The sequence below is a fragment of the Lagenorhynchus albirostris genome, chromosome 5, assembly GCF_949774975.1.
Source record: "Lagenorhynchus albirostris chromosome 5, mLagAlb1.1, whole genome shotgun sequence".
In the NCBI taxonomy this organism is placed as follows: domain Eukaryota; kingdom Metazoa; phylum Chordata; class Mammalia; order Artiodactyla; family Delphinidae; genus Lagenorhynchus; species Lagenorhynchus albirostris.
Window position 1 is genome coordinate 79,399,283 of NC_083099.1, and position 12,405 is coordinate 79,411,687.

Below are 12,405 nucleotides of genomic sequence, written 5' to 3' on the forward strand. Positions count from 1 at the left end.
TAGTATAAAATGCTTTCATAGTCATTTCCCATATCATTACTAAATATTAAAATATTCTGCTCTATGTTAATTTATAAAATAAACCACATCAGTGACTTTCTACAGCATGCTATGCAGCGCTGGCCTCAGTCTCTTTGCTGCAGTAGCTCATCTGTGAATTGTGCAGCACAGGATTCCACCTGTGAGGGTAGCCGCGGAACCTCACCCTGAATCCTTCTTCCACTCTGTTCAAAGCAGCCACTGTTCTGTGGCTTCACATACACAGTTCTTCCAGAAGATGTTGCTTTCATTAAAGAAGTCATTTAATATTAAGAATGTATCTTTTCCAGCACTATAGTTTTCTGTAGTTGCTCACACACAAAAAGCAGTTCTTTGTTGATTTCATTATTGAAACAGAATCTAGCCAATCTTTAATAAGCAATGAAACATTTGAGGCATCCATATTTTCATCACTATATAGCAACTATGGATGGTGTAATTTGCTCTAATACTTGTTTTTCCTGCTGATCTTCAGGAGTGTGTGTGTGTGTGTGTGTGTGTGTGTGTGGCTTTTTGAATTTTTTTTGCCAATTCCAGTGGTGTGTGCTGACCAAAATATGCATTTTAACTTGTTATTATAGTGTTTTCCATGTACTATTTCTACTATTCCTGATTAGATCAGGAAGATAATTGTTCCCCCTCAAGGTATGTCTTTTGCTATTATGTAAGAAACCTAAAAGAGTGTCTCTAAATATTTAATATCAAATTGAGTGAAATTTTCTAAAGTACTGAATTGAGTACTGCATATCTTCAAACATCACCCCACCCCCCGCAAAAAAATGATAGGTATCTGTCTCAATGTCTTTATGTTCCAGATACCTGGTTTCTAAAGTTCTTGGTAATCCTAAGTACAACATTCCTAACAAATAACTCAAAGCATACTAGGCATGAGGATATCACTAATAATAATGAATGTGAATCCATATTTCACATAGTCTTATTGTTACTTTTGTGTTTGACTCATTGTCAGATCTAATTAAGTCGTTTGTTTTTATCTTGTTAATGTGTCAGTCAGCGAGCTCTTTTCAGAAGTAGGAAACATGTCAGCTCTGACCTTTTCTTATTAATAGGAAGAAGGTTTATCCTCAATTTATGGTTCTGTTCCTAAAATGTTTTTTTGTTTTGCGGTACGTGGGCCTCTCACTGTTGTGGGCTCTCCCGTACGCGCAGGCTCAGCGGCCATGGCTCACCGGCCCAGCCGCTCTGCGGCATGTGGGATCTTCCCGGACCGGGGCACGAACCCGTGTCCCCTGCATCGGCAGGCAGACTCTCAACCACTGTGCCACCAGGGAAGCCCCCTAAAATGTTTTTAATCTAGTTTAGTTAAAACTAGATCATATAATATGTAAATCCATTTAAGTGGGCACACTGCAGTATAACACAATATGTTAAAGGAAACGATGCCATCATCCCTTTGTGGGGAGAAGGCCCACTCTTTCCTCATGGTGTTTGGCAACAGGACATAACTCGTGACTGTCTGACATAGGGACTAAATATGGGCAACAGAGTCTATCTACATATTTGCAAAGTTAATTTCTATTTTTAGATTGGAAATAAGTAAAAATAGACATTCTAATATTTTTTCCCATGCCCTCGGGGGACCCTGCACCCCAACTTTGGAGGGTACTGGTTTCACAGTGTAGGTTGGTGATTCGTTGCTGCAGCGGACATTCTTGGCTTGGTCCCAGCATTCATTCCTGCTTTTCCTGTCAACATTACCCTTATTTTCTTTTGGGTGGGTCTTCATTGGCTCAAATTAGCCCAGACCAGCCTCCAATCAAAGTGACTGGTATGGAGATGTCAAGAAATTCAATTTATGCTTTCTTTTTTAAAAAGTGAACCCTAAGATTTTGTAGCAGCTCCCAAAAGAGGCTCTCTCCCTCACCCAGATGGGGTAGTCCAAGGGCGTGATGAGGCTGGCACTGAAACCAGTTTACCACCCTGAGAGCATAAACTGGAACTCTCAGAAGCCACCATATGGAACCCAGGGATGAAATAAGATTGCTGAAGGTAAAGAGGAGAGACGGCAAGAAACAGTATCCTTGCTGACCTTATTTGCGGTCGGATGAAGGCTTTCCTGAAGCCAGACTTACCCCTGGATCTCTCAGCTACTAGGTGAATAAATTCTGTTTAATTGCATAAGCAATTTAAGTTGGCCTCTTTGTCACCTGCAACCAAAAAATTCATCACTGATACAGCTATCAACTCCTTTGTTTTGTTGTTATTGTTGTCGGTTCAGTTTGTTTTGTTTTGTGTTTATTATAGAGAGTCAAGTTAACCATACTCTGTAGCACAGAATTATCATCAGTATCTGCAAGGTCCTTCCATTGAATTATTCCCCTAGCAGCACACATTAATTATAAGCTTATGTACCAGGCACTGTTCTAAGTAATTTACATATATTAACACATATAATCTGCAGAACAATCCTATGGAGTTACTATTATTATTATCCCCATTTTACAAATGAGGAAACTGAGACCAGAGGTAAGTAACTTGCCCAAGGTTACTCAGTAAGTAATAAAGCCAAGATTTACTACCAAGGCAAATTTGAACCAAGGTAACCTGGCTCCTAAACCCATGCTCTTAATCACTACAGTATACCAGAAAGACTACACTATGCACATACTAACATTTGGCATTGTCCAACTCTCTAATTTTTGCCACTGTAATAAGTGTAAAGTAATATTTACCATTTCTTATGTAACTTTGGACAAGTTACTTAAACTCTGTGTCTAAGTTTCCTTACCTGTAAAATGGAGGTAATAAAATAATACTGATTTTATAGGGTTGTTGTGTAGTTTAAATAATGCCAGTGACTGTGAACATCTTTTCTCTACTTGTTGGCCATTCAGGATTCCTTTTTTTGAGAAACTGCCTGTTCATGCCCTTTGACCATTTTTCTACTGAGTTTCCTGTCTTTTTCTTATTGATTTGCAGGGGTCACATATATATATTGCAGTTATGTCCATTTTAGATATTACACATCTCCTTCTAATCTATCACTTTTCTGTGGTGCCCTTGTTCAACAGGAATCTTTAATTTTGATATAATCAAATTGATCAATTGTGCTCCAGATGTGGAGAGAATGAAGACATGAAAAACAATGTTTATGCCCTCAGCAACTTAAAATCTGGCTGAAGAATCAAGACTAACAACTATTATGAACAAGTGTCAGACACCATATAACAATATGCAATAAGATGCCAAGTTGTAAGTCTATGTAATCAACTATTAACCTCGGAAAAGTACCCCAATTTTTCTGAGCTTCAGTTTCCTTACTTGGAAAGTGGACACAATAAAAAAATACTTCTCAGTTTGTTGTGATAATTAAATAAAAAAGACCTGGCTCTTGTGGTTAGTACCTGGCATATAATACCAACTGCAATTCAGATGCAAAGCAGATTAATGAAATAATAATGGCTACCATTTATGGAGGGCTGCTACCTGCCTGGCACTTTCTATAAGATACCATATTTAAATTTCACAACCCCCTGCAAGGCATTATCATCAGATGCAGAAACCTAGGTTCAGAGAGTTTCAGTAATCTGACAAAGTCACACAGCCAGTAAAAGGTGGCAACAAGATTGAAAGCCAGGTTCATTTGACCTCAAACCTCATGTGTTTTCCACTATGCCAAGTTATTGCCAGAAAAGATACCAGAAAAGCAATGAAACTTTGCTTGGATCCTGAAAATTTTTTTAAAAAGACAGAATTTGAATAGACAAAAGGAAGAAGGAAGAGAGGAGACCATGCCAGATTCTGAGAGCGTGCAGTGCATGGGCCAGGGATGAAAAGTATTGTGAGTTCTTACAGGGCAGAAGCAAAACTTGTACAACATAGTGCCCTTCAGTCCCAGCACAGAGATTGGGACGGGTAGCTGGTGGGGGAATGCCTATTCCCTACTTCTCTTACTTCCATAACGAGGAAGCAGGAGTGCATTTTCTGACTGGGAAGCTTGAAGGAGGAACTAGGGATGTGTCCCTCTGACCCCTCAATTTTGGGAAGCAGGCCTGCCCCAGGAAGCATGTATTTTCTGCTTTTCCAGAAACTGTAAAACTGCAGTCAGTTTTATACAAGCAGACTTTCCAACTCTGTTTGTGGCTGGTGGGGTATGTTCAATTCTGGGGTGAAGTACAAGCAGGTCCTTGTCCCTGCAGATCTAAAGCCACTGCCACCATTCCAGTTTTTACCAGGGACAGGCTGACATTTTGCTTTCCACCAGTCTGACTCCTGCAGCTATCTCAATGGATTCTGAACTTGTATGGGCGATATGGGTGTTATTTGAAGCCCCCTAAGACCACAACCGTCGGCACTCAATAAACCATGGTAAAAGAGTGAATGTGACAAATTCAGAGGACAATGAGAAGATGGCCTGATGTGAGCAGAGGACATATAAGTAGCTTAAGTAAGGTTAGATGGATGACTTACAAGAAAGGCTTTTGGATTTGACGTGGGAAGAGTGCTTAAGTTTCTGAGCAGGGGAAGAGCACGAGGAAGACCGTGTTTATGTAGAGATAATACGGCAGTGCGCTGCAGTGGAGACTGGCGGGGGAGAACTTGGAGCTGGAGGGAACCAGAGGTGGTTTCTATAATTCCTAAGTGAAAGAGAATGAAGGTCTGGCCTAGGGAAGTGGAAATGTGATGGCGGTGAAAGGATGAACAGGAGATTTCGAAGGAAAAACTGTCAGGATACGGTCACAACTGGGGTCTGAGAAGTAGAGATAACGTTTTTGAGGGAGGTAGATGAGCAGGCCCGGAACTGGTGGGAAGTGGGTCTCAGCCTTGGGCACATTAAATCTGAGGTGTCAAGTTGGTTTGCTCTCCGCACCAGGGACACCGGGCGCACAGTAGGAAAAAAGCTACAGTGGGAGCAGTTTGCGGAGTCAACGCTGTCAAAGACGCATCACGCATTTGAGGACCTCTGGGAAGAAGTTGGTGGAGATGTGAAGTATGAACATAGAGGGTGCACGGGATGACCGAGGTGGGAGTAGGGACACAGGTGAAGCTGGGAGGAGGAGAGCAGGGGGACCCCGGTCGCCCCTGGGCTTGAGGGAAGGACGGGATGAGGCTGCAGGCAAACGCTGGAATCAGGATCTTCTCAGCAGAGGAGGATGGCCTCCGCCTCCCACCCCCCTCCCCAGGAAATCCACAGTTGAACCCAAAGAAGCTTTCCTCAGGCTGGCTGGTCTTCTGGGCCCCGCGCCCCCTTCCTCGCGCTCTGGCGACAGTGATGCCCTGGACCCGGAGCTGCGGGGGTCCCTCTGCACCTCTGGCCCTCTATCAGCCGTAGGGGGCGACTTCAGCTCCCCACGCCGCAGGGCCTTTCCCCCAGGTTCCCGCCCCAGGGCGAGCCAGGGCCCCCAGCATTACCGCCCCACCTGGCCACTGCCGCAGCCCGCACTCGCAGCCTGCCCGAGCTGCAGCAAGCCAGCGGCCCCTCCCGGGGGTGGGGTTTCGGCTCCCACACCCACACCCCCTCCGCCTTTGTTGCAGTGTCCCCCAGGACCACCCCCTCTGTGCCTCGGTTTCCACGTCCTGGGGGCTAAACTAGGGGCCTGGGTTTCGGGAAAGGGGTTCGGCGGCGCCAGGACGCTCGCGGGCTCCAGGACGTAGCGAGGGGCTGGGAGGAGGGAGCGAAACCCTGAGCCGCGGGGGCCGCTGCTGCAGAAAGGGGAGGAGAATGGGGAGGAGCTGGGGGGCAGGCTGTCGGGGAAGGAGGGGTCTTAAGGGGCGGCGAGGCCAGGTCGGATTTCCTCTGAGGCTGGCGATCGGCGAAGCTCCCACCTTCCCTTAGAGCTCGCTGCAGCCGCCTGCCCCCGCGCCCTCCGGAGACCGGAACGGGACCATGGTGAGAGCGGGGTTCGCTGCGCGGAGCCAAGCGCACTGGCCCGAGCCTTCTGGGCGGCCGAGGGTGGCCGGGCGGAGGGAGCGAGCCTCCGAGGCACGAGGAAGTTTCCGGGGTCGACACGGGGCCCGGTGCCTTCACTCTCGCTCTTGTCTTTTCCGCAGATGTGGACACGCTGGCTCGCGCTCGCGCTGGTGGCGGTCGCCTGGGTCCACGCCGAGGTAGGTGAGCCTCTGAAGAGGTCCGAACTCAGGCGCCGGGGCCACTGGGGTCTGCGCGTCGCGCGGGCGGTGCGTGCGTCCAGGGGATGCTCTCCCCGGGTAGGACTGGGAGTTTCCATCTGCCGGGTGAGGGGGGCGCTCGGAGCAGAAATGCTGCTTACGAAACTTAAACCTAAAAATCAGGAAAAGTAGTTTGGGCCGTCAGCGGGAACCCCCCCGCGGCTAATATGGAGGGAGAGTGGGGAGGGGGAGAGAGGACGAGCAGGGCCGATTGGGATGCAGGCGGCCACAAGAGCAGGAGCCGAGTTCAAAAAGGCCCCTGAGTTCTTTCCTTCACTTAAGAGGAAATTGAGAATAGTTGGAGACTTTTCCCTTCCGAGTCTGTCTCCTGGGGGAGGGGGGTCGGGGGATCTCAAGAGACTCTTCCTTTAGGGCGGGATATTTTTTTTTTCTTTTATAAAGTAAAATGATGATTCTCTGGGTTTTTTTTTCTTTTTTTGTAAAGTGCCCTCGGATTTTGCGTTATTATCAGAGCCAAATAACGGCCTTTTAAAATCTCAATTTTTTTCTTAAACTGGCGTTGCGCAAGTATGAGTGATCCATTGCTCTGCTCTTTGAGGGCTCTGCGTTTCCAGTCAAAGTATTTCAGCGCCTTTTGGGTAATGTTTTCTTTTCAACTCCAGTGACCTTCCTGAGACACTACAAACAAACCAACAAACCCTTCGCTCACAAGCCCCTCCATTAACTCAAAGGTTTATGGACAGAAAATAAACAATTCTAAATTCCCTGGGCTCTAGTCTCCAGAAAAGTGAGGTCAGAAACCAAACATTTGATAATTATGGCAGGAAATGTGGAAGGAATTAAAAAGCATGAGGGAGAAGAAATGGAATGTACATTACAAAAGAAATAGCTCCCTGGTGGGTGGTTATTCTCCCTCTTTGAATTTTTTTTCTTCATATTACAGTTTAGCCCCACCCTTAGCATCACAGCTTGACTGCCCAGAAAAGTCATAAAAGCCTGCAAGGTCTTCACGATTAAAAAAAAAAATACACATTATACTGAACTCTCATTTAATTCACTACCACACTTTTGGTTGATCTGGAAACACGTGCTGTTTTTACTCACACTGAAATAAAAATAGCTAATGTTTTTTGGATATCTACTTTGTGTTGTAATAAAACTCCATTTGAGTGATGGGGAAACTGAGTCAGAAAGGTCATGTAATTTACCTAGTGTCCTAAGTTGTTAAATGGTAGGAGTGGGATTTGAACACAGTCAGGCATCGCACCCCAGGCTCTTAACCACTGTCTCACACAAGGACTTCATATTTGCTATGTACTTCTCATATAGCAGACATTGGTTGGGCTGCATGCCTCATTTCTTTTAAAGCTTCCCAGAACCTTGTAGGGTCAGTTTTGTTATCCACAATTTACAGAGGAAGAAACAGGTTCCGGAGACTAGGTAACCTGCCCAAGGTCTCACAGCTAGTTCTTAGGAAGGATCTGAACCCAGCTCCTTCCACTGGTGGAGCTCATCTTGAACTCCAGATCTGCTTCTAATGCATTTTGTTCTCCAGGGTTTGAGTTTGAGGGAGGATCCTTCACTGGCTGATTTAGTCCTGGCTGAGAAACAGCCTTCCATCCCTGCTGTTGCCCTCAAAAGGCTGCTGTAGTCCACTGATGGACGAGGTGAATCCCTGGTTTGTTTTACTGCAGGTTTAGGAATTGCCAGCTAGTGTGTGAAATCGCTCTGTGAACTGGAATGCACATTTGAGGAGTGAGGATGCCATAGGTTCACTCACCACAAGGCTCTGTAGCCCAAGGTCTGGGATCTATTCTCCCAAGCTGTTTGTACTATACACCCCCCCACACCCCACCCCCAGTGCATTGCAGGGAAAAGCTTAGCCCTCATAGGAAGTTCCCCCAGCAGCAATTTCCTGCTTGAGGTGGAAGAGCAGAAAGTACTCTCACAGAATTCCCAAGGCAAAATCGTGGGGAAAGAGGCAAAATCAAGAAGTGCTGAGGCATGAAAACGGAGGAAGTGGTGCAGAAAGAAGGTTGTGAACTCAGGGTATGTGAGGAGTAGGTATGATGTAGCTTTCATTTCATGACTCCAGATTATTAAGGATTATTTTTTTTATCAATACAATCTCTTGGTATCTGACCCTGGTAACATTTGGCAAGTTTTTAATCCGTGTTTCAATAATAATAAATGAAAAGGTAGATTAGCCCTAGCAATTTGGATATTACTTTCAGCATTTTATCGTGTAGTTAATGGTGCTTTTGCAGTGGAATTTTTTTCCTTGTTAGCTGCAACAACATATAGCAAACAAAGCCAAGTAATGGTATTTACTGTTTTTATTGACATGAATCCACTTTAGTAGACTTTAGGGCTGAAATCGTACAAATATTGTTGAACTTTTAAAATGAAATTTAGAAAACAAACTTAGTTTTCTTGGTGCTTTTTGATTTAATACAAGCACAAGGATTCAATTCAGCATATTTTTAAAGTATGTGATTGCACAACAAATTATGCTGATAGTTGAAGAAGCCAAGTCTTTGGAATAGTAGTAGACCTCTAGAATCAGGTGTCCCTAGCTTGAGAAAAGGTGGTTGTCGTCATTATTAGTGCCAGTCTGTAAATCCTGTTTGGTTAGATTCAAGAAACTATTAACAAATCTCATTAAGGAAAGTGTTATATTTTTAATGTTTTTCATGGTCTCTTGGCACCTCAGGGTTGATTTTTTGACTGCTTCTTCTTTTTCTTTCTTTTTGTCTTAATACTTCAGGCAGCCTCCATCAAAATTCCATCCCATCCACTTGAGCTCACAGCCATGTACTCTTTAGAGTCTGCTTGAAACGGGGTGTTGGCACATATCTCTTGATGAGCATATATTCGTATCTGCAATGGACAAGGAATGGGGGGTTGCAGCGGCAGAGCAAGCTACCTTGTTTCAGAATCTTTTGGGAGGGGGCTAGGTGGGCCTGCTCACTCTTCCTTCACCCATCCCCCTCCCATTGAGAATTACTGCAGTTCACTGCGAGGTGTGGATAGTGGAGGCTGGGAAAGGTTGACATGTGCCCTTGAGTCTCGGGAGGTGGTGGGTATGAGTCTACTTTAACACCAAAAGGCAGCGTTGGCAAGTGCCCAAGCACACTCCACTCTCCGTTGGTGGTTATCTCTGCTGGCACTCTGATTTCCAACATTCCAGGTCTATAAATTCATCATGATAAGTCACAAGTACAGGAGACTGATTCACAAATCAGAACACTCATTCCAGTAAGGGAATACTTAACCTATGAACTGTGAGCGCATCATTTAAGATAATAGCAGCAAGAACAATAACAATTATACAGATAGGCAAGAAGAGTCTTAGGGCATTGTCCCTCTGAAGCCAGGTTTCATAACCTCATTTATACCCTATTATCAACATACAGTTAAGCAACCACCAGGGGTATTATTGGCAGATGTGGGGTCTCCTCTTTATTCTTTAGAATTATTCTAATAGTGGATTCAGGAAGGCCTAGAGTGTGATTTTCCCATTTTGCCTTGATTTTCCCCACATCCTCTGACTGCTTCTTGAAGCTACAGAAAAAACTAGGATTTTAATATCCATCTTGTACATTAACCACTGTCTCTTGTTTGTTTATCCTTTGGCAAGTAAACTCCTGGCTGTGATTCTGGAGACCATTGTTAGAAACTGGGATGTTAAAACATGGCAGTGACTCTGCTGAATAGCCAGAACAGATGGACAAGCACCCTGCAAATTGAGGCCCTGGATGTTGAAAATGTCTTTAGAAAGGACATGTCACAATTCCCATAGACATCTCTGGATTGGGTAATGGAAAGCAGGAGTCCATTCTCAGGCTCAGAAGAATGAGTTTGGGAAGAGCTGTGAGGTGGGGGCATGGGCTGCTATGAATGTAATGTCGCAAAGAAAAAAATAAAGTCTTCAAAGTCAGTGAGGCAGGAAGACACATGTTTCCAGGAGAACAGGGAAAGGATGAGCTGTAAATGCCAGTGGTCACACATGGAGGATTGAAAATATCATGGTGTCTTTTTCCTGCTCCTTTTCAAATAAATGGACATCCAGACAGAAATTTCTAGTAGCCACAAATAGTATTAGCTTAAGGACACCAGATATTATAGGACTGAAAAACAACTTATACTTAGATGGGTTCATTTTGTAAGCTATGTGACTGATGTCCTGTAGGTCAAATGCATACTTTTCTCTAAGGTTCCATCTTCTGTCACTTGTGACTTTGGCATGGGGTGCTTTCTCCAGGAGTGAGTCATTAACAGCACAGGCCTTCACTTCATGGTGCCCATCAGTCAGTATTCCCTGAGGTAGGCTGAGCATGCCCTACACAGGGCAGAGTCATGGATGTCATAGCAAGCATAGCTATGTCAGAGTCATAGCAAGACATGGTCTCTGCCCTCAGGTTGCTTACAATCTAATGGTGAGCCGTTAGATTTAAACTGGCAGCTATACTGTATAATATTATAACTGCATGATGAACAACTATCTTCATTATTATTATTGCTTTTTTTTACATTAACAAGGACTTCCCCTGATTTTTAAAGTTATTTTACATTAGTACAATGCACAAATCTTTAATGTATAGTTTGATGAACTTTCACATGTGAATATACCCATGTAGCCACCACCCAATCAAGACTGAGGGAGTTGGTACAGTAAGGAGGCTATGAACTCAGGGTGTGTGGAAACAGTTAACATGAAAAAAAGTGAGGTATAGATATGATCGAGGTTACGTTTCATCACCTGATGATCATTAATTATCATTTAATTAGTCCAGTCTCTTGATGTCTGTCCCTACTAACATTTGGCGAGCTTTTAATTCATGATTTAACAATAATGAACCTTTAATAATTCATGAAAAGGTAAATGAACCCTCTCCATATGAGACTTGCACTTTGGATATTATTTTAAGCATTTTTAACTTGTAGTTAACAGTGCTTGCAGTAGACAGTTGTTTTCCTTGTTAGCTACAAAAACATAGCAAACACAGTTAAATACAGTCTTTATTGACATGAATTCATTTTAGCAGACTTTGTGTAGCTGACTTGACTGTTTTGCTGATGGATATTTCAGGGCTCCATATAATCTACGCTGAGAAACCAAATCAAGGAAAGAAACTCAGTTAATTCTGTTTGACCGCTTTGCCCTGGTCATTCATTATTACTTTTAAAGGGACTCTACATAAGACGCCTATCACATTAGGAAAGCTAAAAACTTAAAGCCTACTACCTACCTAACAAGAGGAAAAGAGTTAAGAGTTAACAGCAATATATGCCACTAAAAGTTATGTTTACAAAAAATTTAAGGCTCCGGCAAATGATGATCATTTAAATAAAAAAGCAGAACACCCCCCCACTCCAATGCCTATCCTCACAACTATGTAACAATTTATAGAGAAGTATGACAAAATGTCTTAAAATCCATCATGAGGATTCTTGTGACATCTCACCTTTTTCGAGAGGAATTTATCCTTCTAATATATGCTATTTTATTTAAATAAGAAAGTGTTATTTTCTGATAAAATATGGAAATTAAATATGTTCATAAAAAGCTCAGAGAATATAGAAAAAACTAGAGCAACGAATAAAGTTGCCCATAATTCTACCACCTAAAGATAAACTAGCCCTTCATCCCTCCTTTCAGAGAAATTATCAAAGTCAATTAACAGATGTATGTGATATGCCTACTAGACACTGTAAGCAATGAAAATTAGTGCCTCCCAACACTATGATAAATTGCCTGCAGAGATGGAACAAACATGGTGTGCATGTCACCACTACCCTCTCCCTTACTAATCAATCAGAATTCTTCCTTCTGAGCCTGGAGGAGTTTAGAAAATCCTTCTCAGCAATGCTGTAGACAGCCACTAGCAGTTACTCTGTGTGTGAGATAAAAGACATTTGCCTTTTCTGCTGGAAAAGTCAATCCAATTTGACAGACATTGGTATATCTTTAGCCAGAATTAAGACGATTAGAAGGCAGAGTTTGGGACTATGTGAAACAACAACAACATGGGGTAATAGGTGATGGAACTAGGGTAGCAAATGGATGAAAATGTCGAGAAAACAGCAGTTTGTTCCTGGCTCAAGCTTCTAAGTTCTCTAGATGAGTTCGAACACCTTAAACATGTAAGCCAAACTCTCTAATACTGGCCATCAACAAAAATATGAGAATTTTCTTGGCTCTTCTGCTGGAGTGAATAGTTGTTCTTGCTAAGGCTCTAAGAGCTGCTGCTGTCATAGATAACAGCTTCTGCA

The 12,405-nt window shown here is 43.5% G+C and overlaps 1 protein-coding gene across 1 annotated transcript in view; it reads left to right on the forward strand.

Moving 5' to 3' along the window:
- The first annotated feature begins 5,759 nt into the window (after positions 1-5,759).
- The window catches only part of FSTL1 (follistatin like 1), a 51,066-nt gene continuing 44,420 nt past the window's right edge, over positions 5,760-12,405 (forward strand). Inside the window, exons 1-2 of the mRNA XM_060150518.1 lie at positions 5,760-5,890; positions 6,052-6,108. Of these exons, the coding sequence (XP_060006501.1) occupies positions 5,888-5,890; positions 6,052-6,108 (60 nt within the window). The 5' untranslated portion in view covers positions 5,760-5,887. The remainder of the gene's footprint in view (positions 5,891-6,051; positions 6,109-12,405) is intronic.